The sequence below is a fragment of the Pundamilia nyererei genome, unplaced genomic scaffold (genome assembly GCF_000239375.1).
Source record: "Pundamilia nyererei isolate P.nyererei 1_Seehausen unplaced genomic scaffold, PunNye1.0 scaffold00173, whole genome shotgun sequence".
Taxonomy (NCBI): Eukaryota; Metazoa; Chordata; class Actinopteri; order Cichliformes; family Cichlidae; genus Pundamilia; species Pundamilia nyererei.
The window spans coordinates 1,166,753-1,182,936 of NW_005187574.1; the positions used below are offsets into that span (position 1 = coordinate 1,166,753).

The 16,184-nt window shown below is 40.4% G+C and overlaps 1 protein-coding gene across 1 annotated transcript; it reads right to left on the reverse strand.

Annotated features, from left to right (window-relative positions):
- Positions 1-983: 983 nt before the first annotated feature.
- Positions 984-12,139, reverse strand: gabrg1 (gamma-aminobutyric acid type A receptor subunit gamma1). Its single transcript, XM_005746149.1, has 9 exons — positions 11,906-12,139; positions 8,226-8,386; positions 6,835-6,902; positions 6,074-6,294; positions 5,740-5,822; positions 4,879-5,016; positions 4,584-4,736; positions 2,787-2,986; positions 984-2,695 (listed from the first exon to the last, which is right to left on the reverse strand). Exons 1-9 carry the CDS (start codon positions 11,941-11,943, stop codon positions 2,414-2,416), a joined length of 1,344 nt encoding a protein of 447 aa, XP_005746206.1. The 5' UTR covers positions 11,944-12,139; the 3' UTR covers positions 984-2,413.
- Between the last annotated feature and the right edge of the window lie 4,045 nt (positions 12,140-16,184).

A 16,184-nucleotide genomic window follows, 5' to 3' on the forward strand; every position in this document is an offset into this window, starting at 1 on the left:
TATGCAAAGAAACTAAAGTGTAACATCTATACACAGTATTCTACTAAATGTCATTTAATGTTTCTTTGGTGTATCTGAAAATGCACTAAACTATTATCTGTAGTTTTCTTATGGGAGAGTTTGCTGTAGCATATCTATTCATATTATCTCCAAGTCTGACGTTTTAAAGAATAAGAATGGTCTGCCTAGCAATATAAAGCGACTGTTGTTGTAATTTGGCGCTTCATGAATAAAACTGAATTGAATCTGACCTTTGTTTTAATCTCTTTTTGCTTTACCAGTTCTATGCAGACACATAGTATGCGCCAGCATAACTAGTATATCTGTGAAGGTTCTCAGTCATCCAGGTCGTCGTAGTCTTTGGAGCTCCTTAAACCATAACTAGTACATTTATTAAGAATGAGTATTTTTAGGAATGAAAGCTGCGTCCTTCAACAGTCACATGTAATTCTCAGTATTTTTTCATAATGCTGTGGGTTCATGTCAGCACTTTGTGTTTGCACATTTGTTAAACAGTAGGAAATTACCCAATCCTAAATGTATTAGTACACACAGTCATTGTTTATATAAAATCCAATATCTTAACACTGGCTAACATCATCACAATTGCGTAGTACTGAGCCCTTTTAAAAACAAAGTTTGAGCTTCATGATTTACATTATTTGTCGCAAATTAAAACTGCAGCGCTTTTTTTTGACGTGGCTATTTGAAGTAGCAACACTGAATCCAAAAATAGTTCTTTAACAGTCAATCTTCAAGCAAAGGCACCGCCTTCTCTTTCCTCTTCTCCATCTGACATGTTTCTGTTGGTGCTGAGCACGATGGTAGGAAATGCTCAGGTGCTGGCCATCAGCTATACGCTATTTTCACGAGGCATTGTGGGATACTTTGATGGCATCATGAAGAGAAATCTGTCTTAAAATGGTTACGAATGCGTACAATATGATCCACAAGCATAAACTAAGACTTACAAATGTGTGCAGTGATTTGTGTGTAACTTTTGTGGACTCACTAATGCGCAAGACACAAATATGAAGCACGTGAAACTATTTTACAAACGTGTGTAAACCAAATCTGAATAAATACTGATTACTTTTCCACAACTTATTACGTTCAGCTCCTGTGTGGTCACATTGCTTTGTGTCTGTATGTGGAGCCACATTTGTGAGTCTGCACAAGTCCCACAGAAATCGCTGATTTGTAAATCTTAGTTCACGCTTGTGGATCATATCACAACTTCATAACACTTTCAAAGGTAACTTCCCTCCGTACTCCAAACAACAAATGAGAAATTTACTGTACAGTCCAATATCCAGCAAGTAGTGAATGATTTTAGCCATAGCCCTAATTTTGATTTGAGTATTGCAGAACAACAGAAGTCCAAAATATTAAGATCATCATTTTGAGAACAGGAGTCCAAATTTCCACTGGCGTGACTTAAACAGTGATATATGGTGAATGGAGCTTTCTACCTCACTGCAAAATACATAGCTACAAGATTTATGAGCCTCTGTCATCTCTGAGGAAAAATAGGAAACAAAGCAAGCTTTAAGTAAAAATCTTAAATTGTTGAAAGCTGCCATTAAAATGTTGTTGAAAATGTTGTAACTCTAAGACAATATTACTGAAAACGTTTCAGTACACTTTGCTCTTTGTCATGCGGCAAAAGTCACGCTGTGTTTTATACGCAGCAACAATGTATAAAAGGAAATGCAAGTCTAGTTTGATTCTTCCTTTAAATTCAGAATTGTGCCTTCAGCAGTGCATCATCTTTATGATGTTATGATATAAAATCAGGCCTCTGTAAAAACCACCGCTTCTCGACAACTCAACGTTTGGCCAATACTACAAATTTATCCTTCCTAGATTCTGAGCAGAAGCTGGTCCAGTTGATGCTCCGGTTTTTCAGCTATTTAACGACTAATGACCAACAGGACCAGACATTTCTCAAACACACTGCTGATATTTCAAATATTGGCTGCTGACCTGCTGACAATCAGGTTAGTTATATGATAAGAGCTACTGGCTTTTCTAAAAGAGTTAAAAAAATCTAATAGTTTGCCATTATATATTACAGCTGCAATGCACCTTCTTCTTCCTACTTTACAATGTCAATAGCACAGTGGCAAGGAATAAACAAACTATATTAAAAAGTGACGCCAAAAACTCCTCCGTGTTCTCTCGAGTTTAACCCGTGCAAACACTTGATGTAATTCCAAATGTCCACAACTATAGTTTCAATGAAATTCAGGGTTCTTTTCCTATTTTGACTTTTGCATCTTGCTGGAATCGGACGGCTGGTAACAGTAAGCCGTTAAAATGACTACCTCCTATTTCTAACTATATACAAGTAGCTCAGTCTCTGGGAAATTTTCTATATGATACACTCCGGTTGTCCTTTGAGGTGCCAGTTTTATAAATATAAATAACCTATCCAATAAACCAGATTGAAAAGGCCAAAAGCAGTAGGAAAGAATATTCGTGAATAAGAATCGATCTTGGAAACTCGCACGTGCATCCTGTTTTCACGCCAGGCACCTGAACGGCAGTCGTCAAAGCAGCAGAAGAAGCTGGCACAGTCTTTTCCATCTAAACACTCATAAGCGTAATCATCCTCCCCGTGATAGGGTACAATGTTATTCATCTGCAACAGCGACGGGCCGGGCCGGATATTCACCATGCTTGATGCTTTCTGCTGTAGAGGGAACACACACAGTCGTTTCCCCGTGTTAGTACTCGATGCTGTGGCTCTTTAATGAAGAAGGGATCAAATAAAAATCTGGTACCTGTGTGTTGCTGGCTTTAGACTTCTTTGTCTGCCTGTTGCTGGTGAAATAGTGCAGAGTGCCATACTCCATCAGAGCAGCAAAGGTGAAGATGAAGCAGACAGAGACAAAAAGGTCCATGGCGGTGATGTAGGAAACCTTTGGCAGGGACTTCCTGGAGATGGTACTGAGAGTCGTCATGGTAAGCACTGTGGTGATGCCTAAAAGGATTGAGACGAATTTAGTGGTAGAATATCAGTCCTACAAATATTCATAAACACATAAACACAAGGTGGTTTCAATGTTGGACTTGGTTTTAGCTTGACTTGAATAGAAGAATAGCAGTAGTATAAGCAGCAGCACCTCGTAAGACTTAAAGACATAAAGGAAACTTCTAGGTTGCAGAACAGACAAGTAATATTTTTAATGTGTATGGCAGCATCAGCCTTTACTTGGACATTGTTTCCTAACTTTGTCCAAAGTAAAACATAACAAATATTCATTTATTTGGTTAAATTACTTTTCGTTAGTCATCTAAATTATGACAGGATAAAGAAAAGGAAAAATAAAAACACATATATGTTATTCACCTAATTTATATGTAATAGCTGAGTGTTCAGTCACTATTGTGTCCTTTTACTATATCACTGTGAATGCTCCTGCTCACGAGCACATGGCACACATGATAAGAGACAGGGGAAGTGAAATAATATGAACTGGGTTCACCACAATGCTTCCAAAGTTTCTAAAGAATTAGCATAGCAAGAGTGGAAGCATACAAGTGGTTTGTATGGTTTCAGTGGTTCCATCATGCATTCAATGACCGCAGGTCTTCCCAGCCTTAAAAAAGTAAATCTGCATAATTACCAAACTGGCACCAGTGACTAACACGTGACTAACACGTGACTAACACGTGACTAACACGTGACTAACACGTGACTAACACGTGACTAACACGGGCCATGAGGTCAGTTTCATGATCCTTAATATACAAATTCCCATAACCATTGATCAGTCTTTCCACATAAACGGCCTCCTTGTCTCCCTGCTCAGACCAGCAGGATGTGAAAGAGTCCAGTAAAAATACAAAATAGTACTTTTACTGGAGTATATTTTTACACTAGTACTTCTACTTAAGTACAGCATATGTGTACTTCTGCCATCTTCACCTGTTAATTCAATTCAATTTTATTTATATAGCTCCAAATCACAACAGCAGTCGCCTCAAGGCGCTCTATAGATCAGTTTTTAAGTTTTGACTCTCATCGTCCACTGGAATATACATTGGGTGGGCGAACACCATCCCCATAGACGCAGTGAGCACAGAAGAAGGCATCATATCAAAAAGACCCAGAGGATAGAGTGTATGCTGTAACCGAACGACCTCTGGCTATGACACGACACAGAGCACGACCTCGTATGGCCGGGTCTATCAGTGATGAGGATGTGCTGGACAGGGACGCTGGTATGAGCAGTGATGAAACACTTACTCCGCTGAAAAAGCAACGCAGTAAACAACTTTCAATTTAAGACTGGCTGACTGTGAAAAATAAGGTTACGTTTATTTATTGGGCAGAGAGTATGCAATCTTCCTTTTATAGTCCTGCATACCTTAAACCAGTAACACCATCACAGGGAGAATACTTAACCCTCAACTTTCAGATATCACAGACCATAATGTGTGCTGTATAATTTATAGTAAGAATGTTCAGAAGCTGATTGCAGCTCATTATATGGAAATATTTCAAAGATTAAAGGATATTACAGTAATTTACAGACACATTTGATTTTATCTGTGCCTGAATTAAATGATCAAACCTAGAGATGTTCGTGCTGGGACGGCGTCCTTGTTGATCCAGAAGGAGACCCAGGATAAAACCACAATCATGCTGCAGGGGATGTAGGTCTGGATGGTGAAGTAACCCATTCTCCGACTCAGGTCAAAAAAGATTGTCATGATGACATATTCCCCTGAAAGTTTAATAAATGAAGGGCAAAAGCAAATTCACGTGACAATGTTGACTCTCTGCTTTCGCAAAACAACGACAGCTTGTAGCATAAGACTAAAGTCAACATTGATACTATGATAGTGAACTTGGTTACAGTCTCTAACCTGATTGCGTGTGTGCGACATCAGAGGTGTTCCTCAACCCCACAAAGGCAAACTGGTAGAGTCTCCAGTACCGCTGGTCCGCCACCTCTACTGCTCGTCTCTGCCACCGATACATGATCTCGTTTTTAGGATAACCATCTACAGCCCAAACATAAGCATAACTGTAAATAACTATGTTTTTGACAAGAAGCTCCACCTGAGGTGTGTATTAAAAAAAAGGAAAATTCTTTATACATTCATCTGACTTCTATAATGTTTACATGTTCGAAGGTTTAAATGATTCAAAATGCACATTTAAGGATGTCGTTCTAATACTTCTAAGGTTATGGGTTACATGTTAACAAAGCTTAAGAAAGACCTATGTTTAGGAAATACAATGGCTCCGATTAAGATAAAAGCAAATATCAACTTTTATTTGCATTGACATGCTCAGACTTCATTAACAAGATAAACAAAAAAGTATGAAAAGCTGTTTTTACACCAAATGTCTGTAATGCGTTTGTCCTTCTTCTAGCATGGAAGAAGCGAAACTACAAAGAAGATTGAGACAATAAGAGATGAGCAGCCAAAGCACAATGCAAGTGACAAATGAAGGATGAAACGGACAACGTGACAGCACAGAAAAAAGTGCATAATTCATTAAGTCTGTCCAAGACATGGGACTGTGTGGCTTCCTCTCTCTCCTGGTGAAGTAGATGATAGATTGGCACAAGCTTAAAGTAGCCAGCCTCAAGCAGATGGGGCAGTGGGCAAGGAGAGGGCGAATAAAGGCTTAGTCGGTATGATTTTCTGATAAATTACAGAAACTGCAGTTGAGATGACAGACTCAGCAATGAGAGGGGAATATGTTTGACCACCTACAGCTTGAAAACTCCAGTGGACACGAGTGCTCATCCATTGGAAAGTTATGCAGCTTAAGGTAACACTCCGCATTTATAGTCAACCTGACAGAAACAGAATTATGTCAGAAAAAAAAAAAAAAATGTCGGAATTGTTTTTCCCTGCCTAATAGTATTAAAGTCACCGTATGTCTTGTCTTTATTTAAGCATAAATACATAAAAAACTATCAGACTTTGACAAATTGGATTCACTTAAAAGCGAACTACATGACAAAAAGCAGATGTACACACTAAAGCTGCACAAATGACAAATACTTTCAAAGACGTTAGCAAACTGGCTACAAAACTGTCCTACCTTAATGTGTACATGACTCTCCCATTGCTCCACAACCTAAGGAGGCGGTTGGGAGTAGTGATCCAGTGGGCATTTGATTTTCGGGAATTCCGGAAGAATGTGTCAGGAATCCATATTTTGCCTACCATGTTACTGTTGAGCATGAGCAGCTTCATTGAGCTATTGAACTTCAGGCGGCTGTCATACCATGTCTGGGCAAAGAAGATGTCAATTGTGTATTCCTGCAACAGATGTTGGGAATCATGCAAACAAACCAGAACAATTTTTAAACAGTTACTAGAAGAATTTGCTTTTGCCACCTCTATAATGTGTTGCATATTTGACTCAGATGTTCTCTTATCACTTCTCTTTTTTCACTGAGATGTTATAAAAATGACAAAAGTTTGTTCAAATGCCTTTGAATGACTTTGATGACACGTTGACCATAGAGAGTGAAATCAAATGATCAACATTCATTAAATAAGTGTTAAAACTGCTAAATAATTAAATCAATTACAACCTTAAATATTGAGATTTCCCCTTAATAAATTGTTGGCACTGTGAACCACGTTTCACTTTATTTAAACAGAGTTTTCAACAAGGAGGACTCTTCCTCAGTGGGTTGAAGTTGAAAGCCATGGAAAAATACTGTTAGGGGACTTCTTTGAAAGAGCATTCAAACTGTAGCATGAATACAAGTTGTCCAGATACTGTTCAGGTTTGTAAAGACATTCAGTAACCCTGGATAAAGAATCTAGAGATATGTTGAGAGGCAGGCTTACCATGTTGATAGGGTCCACTGGTCCAATGCTGTTGACATACACAGCTGTTTCAATCACTGTGGGCCTCACTGAAACACAACAGAGAGATATACTGCACATCACTGATTTGGAGGTGGGGGTGAAGTTATGTTTACTGAAAGCGTGGTCAGAATTGCAGAAATGATGGAAAATTATTTGACCTTTTCTAAGATGTGTCTTAATTTAACTCTAAACAGCAACTCTCGTGTTTGCATAAGATGGAAGATCAAAGATTCAATTCAATTTTATTTATATAGCACCAAATCACAACAACAGTGGCCTCGAGGCGCTTTATATTGTATAGAATAATACAATAATACTATTATTCCAAAATTGCCCTGAAGATCAACTCTGCACAACCTGACAGTGGAAGAGAGAAGCCAGAGGGGAGCTGATACTCACGACAGCACACAAGTTCATATGCAGAGCGACACTATTTGGCGAACTATATTCTTCACAGACTTTACTTATGTAACAGTAATGAGGTGACTCGTTACTCTTACTGAACTTTTAATTAAAAAATAAAGAAGAAATTATTATTATTAAATCTGAATTCATAAGAGTCTATCTAAATACTTGTGGAAGCATGCAGTGCAGACTTAATCACTCTATAATTGTCATGGTCCTGGGTCTTGGATCCAGTGTTTCTGGACATGACTGCTTATTAAGAATATTCTATGTGATTCTGAGGTTCATGGCCTTCGGTTCTTAGTAATCTTAGAGTTCTTCCTCAGTCCTGTGTTTAGTCAGCCTTGTCTTCATGTTGTTTATCTCCTGTCTCCGTGTTTGATGTTCCCTTTCTGTCTTCTCAGTCAGTCATGTCTGTCTTTTCCCCCGGCTCTCACTGTCCTGCCTGTGTCTTAGTCTTTGTTTATCGTACTTCCTGTTTTATTTTGACAGTCTCTTGTCCTGTGTACACTGTATCCTGTTTTCTTCCCCCTGTCCTGTTGGTCTGTATCAACCCCAGCTCTGTTTCCACCTGTTGCCTCCTCTCATTATCCTGTGTGTATTTAAGTCCTCAGTCTCCTTCTGCTCGTTGTCATGTCGCCCTGTTTGTCGTGTGTTCCCATGTCTCCTGTGAACGCTGTATTTCCCCTCATAACCTCTGAGCCTCCTAGTTCTCTGTCACTAGTTCTCTAGTTTTTTGGTTGTTTCTGTTAGTCTTTTTGGATTTTTGTTTGTAGTATGGTGTTAGAGCAAATAAAGTTGCCTTCTTTAGTTACTCCCTTTGTTTCTAAGTGCATTTGGGTCCAAGCTCTGCCTGCCACACAGTGTCACATGACTTAATGTTGTAATATCTTTATCATACAATGAAAAGTCCCTTAAGATAACTATAATTGTGAATTTAGGTCAGCTAAATTGAAGTGATGTACCTCCAATGTCAGGCCGTAGTTTGTTGTCATAACCTTGCAGCAGTTTATTAAGGATCAGCGTTACATCGCTCTCATAGACCTTTGGTGATAACACCCAGGTCTTATTTATAGGTACATCTTCATAGTCCTCTTCGTCCTGTTTACTGGGTCCAATAGCTGAACTGTGGAGGAGAAAACATTGTAAAAATCAAACACACACACACACATATACTACCAGCAAAACATTTGGACACACCTTCTCCTTTATTGGTTGGTTCCTTATTTTTACCACTTTCTACATTGTAGGTACACACTGAGGACATTAAATATATGACACAAGATATAAGGAATGATGCAGCAAAGAAAAATGGATAAAAATGTCTTATATTTCAGATTCCTGTAAGCAGCCGCCCTTTGCTTTGTTGACAGCACTGCCAACCCTCAGCCTCTCAGTGAGCTTCATGATGTCGTCACCTGAGATGGTTTCACCTCACAGGTGTGCCTGTCAGGGTTTGTTTGTGGAAGGCTCTGCCTCCCATTCTACTTTTAACCCTAAGAAGCACTGCACAAGTCTGCAGTCTGGCAGCAAAATGCTCAATTGGGCTGTACTATCAGGTCTTCAAGATAAGATGGGGCCTGATTATTCAGTACCTTGTATGTGAGGAGCAGGATTTTAAATTTTATTCTGGATTTAATGTAGTATATTATAGGGGTATGGGAGAAATCTGCTCTCTTTCTAGTCCCTGTCAGGACTCTTGCTGCAGCATTTTGGATCAGCTGAAGGCTTTTCAGGGAGTTTTTAGGACTTCCTGATAATAATGAATTACAGTCGTCCAGCCTGGAAGTAATAAATCCATGAATAAATCCCCAGCAAACGGTATGGGGACTGTAATTAATTTTAGATCACTTTAATAGTTAATTGCATACTGAGCACTCAGAATAAAATAAGTACAAAAGTTGTTGAGAGTTGTTTGTGCAGACTTAGTGGAAGGCCAAGTGTAGGAACTTAGTACGTAGCCTGAAGCTGATGACTCGTGAGCTGGAGAGGAAATGGCGTGTCATAAATTTAGAGGATCATCATTTAGCCTGGAGAAATAGTTTTGCTGCTTTATAAGAAAGCCCTCCGCAAAGCCCGAACGTCTTACTATTCATCACTGATTGAAGACAATAAGAACATCATAATCATAACTGTAAGCTGTTGGAGTGGGGGGCTCAATATAACACAGTAGAGAAAAAAAACTGGGTATTCAGTGGTCGGGGTCCTCCACTGTTACCTCCTGGTTACCCACACTTCACTCCAGTGGCCACACCACATGAAAGCTGCACCCAGATCATTCAGTGGTCTCTCTGAAGTACTCTTTCTGCAGTGATTTGGATTAACTGAAGGCTTTTAAAGTAGCCTGGAAATAATAACTGCATGAACTAGCTTTTCAGTATCACTCAGAGACAGAACGCTTCTCTTTTTGCAATATTAAGCAGATAAAAGGACAGGGGTGCAACGCAGTTGTTTATTGAGCAAAATCCCTCACAGGTTAGAGTAACGTTATAGAAACACTATTACAATTTTAGAGTAAAGCACAATTCCTGAGCTTCCACAGAACTGTTACACATATGTTTTGTTTGTTTCGCTATTTTCTCTGTTGCTTTTCGATCTTCAGTGCTCCCAGTTTGGGTGAGCCTGGGTCCACTAGAGTCTTCAATGATTCACACTCCAATGGATGCATCAAAGAGCAACTTGGGGTTTGTATCTTGTCCAAGGATATTTGGCATGCAGACTGGAGCAGACAGGGATTGATCCACCAACCTTCCGATTAGTAGGTGACCTGTTCTAATACCTGAGCAACAGCCACAAATATCCAGAATAAACAAATATCCAGGACGTCTGTCATCTCTGCTAAAATATTGCTAAAGTTGGACCTATCTCATTCAGGCTGCTGGGAAACATGACCATGCATTTGTTAACTCTAGGCTGGAATTCACAGAATCCCGACTATGGTTTCTTACAGACTGCTCCTTTTAAAAGACTTTTATTAGCAGGCTTTTCTAAAAGTTCCCTGAAAGTTCCCATTGTTGCAATTTCTGACCTTTTTCTTTCAAATAGGCTTTATAACACACGCTCACATCCACTCTCTTTATCACTCACAAACACACATGCACCCACACACCAACACACACACACAGTGAAAATATATATTTGCTTGTGTACCTTCCTGTTTTGTCTTTCAGGTGTCGTGTATTGCTTGTGAGTGCTTTGTTACAGATCCAGATTGTCTGTTTGCTTCCTCCTGGATTTTCCCCCATCACCATTCTTTTCTCTCTTTCCTCTCTCCACTTTTTTCTCTTATCTTTTGCCAATCTGTTCTAGACCCACTGCCTGCTCCAGCATAATATCCACACAGACAATAATATGGATAATAACACAACCAAAACATTACCAAGAGGAGCCTACAGAGAGTCTACGTTGGCCCTGTTGGGAAATATGTTTGGCACAACAAAGCATTTAGACCATTAATCTGCTTGCTACAACTGCTGGACAGGACAGGTTAAAAAAAAGTTCCCTGAAAAGACTTCAGCTGATCCAAAACGAGTGAGAGTGGGATAGATATCCTTTTTTTAATACTCTGTGTTAAATCCAGAATTGTTTGTAACACGATTCTTCTCATATACAAAGTCCTGAATAATCAGGCCATATCACGTCTTAAAGACCTGTTAGTATTGCGTGCTAACAGTAAAGCATTTTGTTCTTAGACTTCAGGCTTATTTTTGGTTTGGTGAGTTTCCAAAAGTGGAATGTGAGGCAGAGCCTTCAGCTATCAGGCTCCTGTGGAATAAGCTCCGAGCTAGGATTTACCGGACACGCCCTCTCTACTTTTAAGAGAAGGCTTAAAACCTTCCTTTTAATAATACTTTTAACTATACTTATGGACCAAGCCTCACTTTTGTAGCTAAAGGCTTTAGGATGCTGGAGGACTTCCAATGATGCATTGAGCAGTTATTCAGTTCTCCACTCCCCTCTTTTGGCGTCTGCATTAATTTTAATCTTCTGTCTCTCTATGCTCTCGTTTCTTCTTTTCTCCTTCCTACCAAACCCCAACTAGTCACAGTAGATGGATGCGGCTCCTTGAACCTGGGTCTGCTGCACATCAACTGATGAGTCTCTCTCAAATATTTGTTTTTACCTTACAAAGTCCTTAAAGTGACTGTTTCAGAGAACTGGTGCCAGGGTTGTGTTAATAAAGCCGAAGTTGATTCAGAGAGTCATGACATAATTTACACCTTGGTGACAGAAGTCCTGAGTATAAGAAGACTTTTGCGTCAGTCCAAGAACTAAATAATCAGCTATGTGTTCAGAAGAGCCCCAGGATATTCTACTGATGTAACAAGACAGATAAAGCCTTATTACCTTCTCAGTAAAAAACCTGTATGGAGGTCAAATAAAAATCTATTAGACGCGACCGAGAAACGCGCTGAAATGAAAGTCAAACTGTTTTGCTGACAAATAAGGATTATTTGCGCTGTGGTCTCCTCCAACACCACAGCTCAAATAGCATCCTGCTATAAAACCACCACAAGAAAAACGCAGCGGATTATGTCGAGGACAGAGCGCAGAGGCGGCGACATCTGCAGCCATTATCTCAATTCGTTTGTCGGTGTTAACTCGATCGAGACATTGCTGCTCATTTGCATCAACACACACTTACCAGACACCCAGAAACACGTAGAGCAGCCAGTGATACATGTCTTTGTCTTGCGCTTCTCTGAAAGCAGGAGTTTTATCCTCTCCTCTGGAGCGAAGCACGCAGCGCTGTCCACGCCAAAAATGGAAATCGCGGAATTTCGTCAGGTCGCGTATAAATCCTACCGATGATGCTCAGTGTAGCGAAGGAACAATGTGAGATGGGTCCATGATAAGTGTGGAGGGGGAGGAGGCTGCTGCCAAAGAGCTGACTCTGCTGTAGTTCATCTGCAGTGGTAGCAACAGTGTTCTGATAGATGCTGCGCTGATAGCCCAGCGGTGTCACGGAATCATCCGTCCTTTTGTATCAAATGATCTAAAACTTAACCGTTTTACCACAATGCCTCAAAGGACAGGTTTTGTTTTATTGTATTACACTACAAGTCACAATCAAGGCTTCAGTGCATGTTATTCTATACACTCGAAGCCTTTATCTGCCCACACACTCGTTCACAGACAGATGCATCCAATGCATAATGAGCTTTAGTGTCTAGATCAAGGACATTTGGATGTGCGTGTAAAAACAGGGATCGAGCCATCACATGACTGGGTGACCTCCTCTGAACATCAGTCTTTCTGAAAGGAAGAAAACAGAGGTCATCGTGAAGATGTAGCCTGGTGCAGCGCAGTGCTGCTGTGCAATCAATCCATAATGTGCACGATCTGCTGTGCACAGCCTGTCCACCTGTCCGCTGGGAACAACCACAGGCCGTCAACCTTTGCTTGAACAGTTGATGAACTGATTCAGTGCTGTGTTGTTCATGAATGGAGTTTTAAGAAGGAAGGCAGTTGCATTAATTCCACTCTATACTCTTCAGGATTTCTCCGTTTGTCAGCAGGTCCTTGAAATATATATGCACTGTAAGAAGTCATCTATAGAATTTACCCAATAAATCCGAGATAACAATTTGCATTGACTTTTTGGAGTAGATTTAATTCAATATATTGTGTATAAAATACCTTCAATAAGCTATGAAATAATTAAATTGGGTCAAATTTACCCCATATTTACGTATCTATTCAACAGCTACTTACTCATTGGAATTAGGTAAAATTATCTCTTGTTTGCTAATTGGTAATACCTGATAATAACTAATAAAATTAAATTATTATTAGTTGATAAACATTCATATAAGGTAAAATGTCCCCCCCCCCAAAAAAAAGACAGATGGTTCATCATCTCAATGTTTTTATTCCATAAAAACACAGAATAAAGTGCAACACAAGCAAGATTTCAAGTAATGAACCTGTTTTATAACTTCTAAACTAACAACTTTAAGGTGTGCTGCTTATGAAATCCATGAAGTGCTACAGAGAAAGTTACATTTTATTTAAGTAATTAACACATTTTGAACTCTTAAAGAAATATAACAAAAGGAAAGACACCCAGCTGAACTAAAACTGTTGTGAGCCGCCACCCTTATATCGCCTTTGAGCTTTTGGAGCCTTGACCTGACTTTTAAAAAATAACTGGGAAAAAAAGCTCTATGCTGCTAAAAAAAAAGAAAGAAAAATAAATATTTACAAAATAAGGAGCGGTAGTTACACTGGCAGTAGCACAGGAACAGAGCGGGAGGGAGAGAGAGAGAGAAAGAGAGCACAAACAGACACAACTGAAAGGTACAAATGTGCATGACACTGATTCAAACGTGGTGCAGATGTGATCTGGCTGTAGGCTGTGGCACTTGGCCAGAGGTGGCGCTGGTTGACTCGACTCCATGTTAGTGCACAAAGTAAACAGCTCGCTTTAGTTGTGAAGCAAAAACGCTGAAACCAGAGAAATAAACCGTGCGAGGGGAACGATGACGACGACAAGAGTCTCCCGATCGTTTACTCTTGCTGTCCTGTGAACAACATCGGCGTGGTGTTACTTGTTTGCTGTTTTCGCGATCGCGTCACGCGTGAGGATATCACCAGGTGAACTCGCCACATTTTTAAACATTTTGTTGTTCAACAGCATCAAGACTGACAGAGTGTGTTTGAGACAACCTCACAAGTGTCACAGATGACACATTTGCCGTTTTTTGCTGGTTTGTCGGTAGCAGCTCCTGAAACGCAAGTCTGCCACACATCTGTTCGACCAACGCCAGTTGATCTAAACGCCAGTAGATCTGGAACACCGGATTTGGTGTGTGGGAGTAATAGATAAATGAATGTATTTTTTAATTATTTGAACATATATGAGTGCTTGTGTATAAATACACAAACAATACACATATGCTTTCATGCTTTCAATTGTGTAATTTAAGTGATCTAGTAGCTCTGTTTTGGAAGTTTAGTTCATGCTAGAAATGTATTTTGGAGTTTGTACGTGTTTTGTCTCTAGGAGCCACCGCATATATTTATGTATAAACATATTTAAATAAAATCACTTTTTTTACATTAGTAATTCCTTTAGTGCATAATTTTATATTATTGTTAATAATAAATTAATTAAAGCAACAAAACAACCTGAAGAGCCGGTTTGGGTCCTCAATGTTTGTAGGAGTTGATTTTGGCTCCGTACTGACAACTTCGGTTCTGATGACTGAGATAGGTTCTCTTTTAGCGTGTTTTTCGTAAAGTTTATTCGTCTTTGAAAGGGCAGGAGGCGGCGGCACAGACTGCCTAAAGCTGGGGTCATTGCGCATTTTTGCTTCTCTACTGATGAAGGCCACAAATGCAGAGAATGGTGGAAATGACACACGATGGTCCTCTTTGTATTTAGAACCACAGTTCATCCATTTTTCTTGCATAGCATAGGGGAGTTTTTCCACCACTGGATTAATGCCTCTCGCTGTATCGAGGTAGAGTAGACCTGGAATGTAACTTTCACTCTTTGCAGCATCTATCTCTAGGAGCAGGTCCTGTAGTTCTCTCAACAGTTGTGGATCTTTGTATGAGATTTTGGGGAAACAGTCCAATCTGTCGAGCGGTGCGTTCTCTATAGCTTCGGGGGAGCCGTAGCACTCATTGGGATTCATGTTTGGCAAAGCAAAACTCACACCGCAGCAAGAAATAACAATCCCCAGGCTCGAGCTATGTGCAGCTGTTCTTGCTGTCGAGATTGCTGACATTATCACAGAGGAAATTGATGTTCCCTTCCATTCTACAAGATTTTTCACAGACAGCAGAGTGGTACTTGGATACATACAGAATGAATCCAGACGATTCTACGTCTACGTATGCAATCGCGTACAGAGGATTCGAAAATCGTCCAACCCAGAGCAGTGGAACTATGTTCCAACAGAGCTTAACCCGGCCGACATAGCTTCAAGATCAATCCCAGCTAGTGCACTCTCATCAAGCACATGGCTCAAAGGACCAGATTACCTACTGAGAGCAACTCCTGAAGTGACTAAACATACCTTTGAACTAGTCAATCCTGACAACAGCAACATCACTTTCAACTAATGTCGCGGCTTCTTTCCTCGAAACGAGACGATTTGCGTCTTTCTCTACGTGAGGGTCACTGTTGAGAGCAATAGAAAGGCTCATTCATATTGCAAGGTGTTACAGGAACAGCACTCCCCCAAAAAAGTGTCATGGCTGGCATATCTGCAAAAGTCTTAGTCCAGAAGATTACAGTAAGGCAAAGAGCGTTGTTCTCAGTGGTCTTCAACACGAGGTTTACCCTGACATCTTCACATGTCTTCAAGCCCAAAAAGACATTCCAAAACAGAGCCCTCTCAGAAAACTCTCTCCTTTCAAAGACAATGCAGACTGTCTCAGGGTTGGTGGTCGCCTTTCACAAGCCAGCATGGAAAGCGACGAAGCACACCCCATTATCATTCCAGGCAACCATTATTTAACTACTCTACTAATCCGACACTACCACCAACAGGTGCAGCACCAGGGGCGCCATTTCACAGAGGGAGCCATGAGATCGGCTGGTTTCTGGATTGTAGGTGGGAAACGGAGCATCAGCTCAGTCATCCACCACTGTGTAATTTGCCGCGAGCTCAGGTGGAACACAGAAATGCAAAAAATGTCAGACTTACCCATCGATTGTGTGACAGTCTGCCCCCCGTTTACTTACTTCGGAGTTGACGTCTTTGGACCGTGGACAATAAGCTCTTGGAGAACAAGAGGAGACCTTGCTAGCAGCAAACGCTGGGCCGTCATCTTCACCTGCTTGGGCATCAGGGCCATTCATGTTGAGGTCATCGAGACGATGGAGTCGTCTAGTTTTATCAATGCTCTGAGACGATTCATCTCTATCCGAGGACCAGTAAAGGTCCGACTGTGGGACCAACTTTCTGGCA

Excerpts from the sequence above, each read along its gene's own strand:
- gabrg1 (XM_005746149.1), bottom strand. The coding sequence starts at position 11,943 with ATGTATCACTGGCTGCTCTACGTGTTTCTGGGTGTCTG. Across the intron at positions 6,903-8,225 it reads ACTACGGCCTGACATTGGAG|TGAGGCCCACAGTGATTGAA; the intron begins GTACATCACTTC and ends GTTGTGTTTCAG. Across the intron at positions 2,696-2,786 it reads CTAAAGCCAGCAACACACAG|CAGAAAGCATCAAGCATGGT; the intron begins GTACCAGATTTT and ends TTCCCTCTACAG.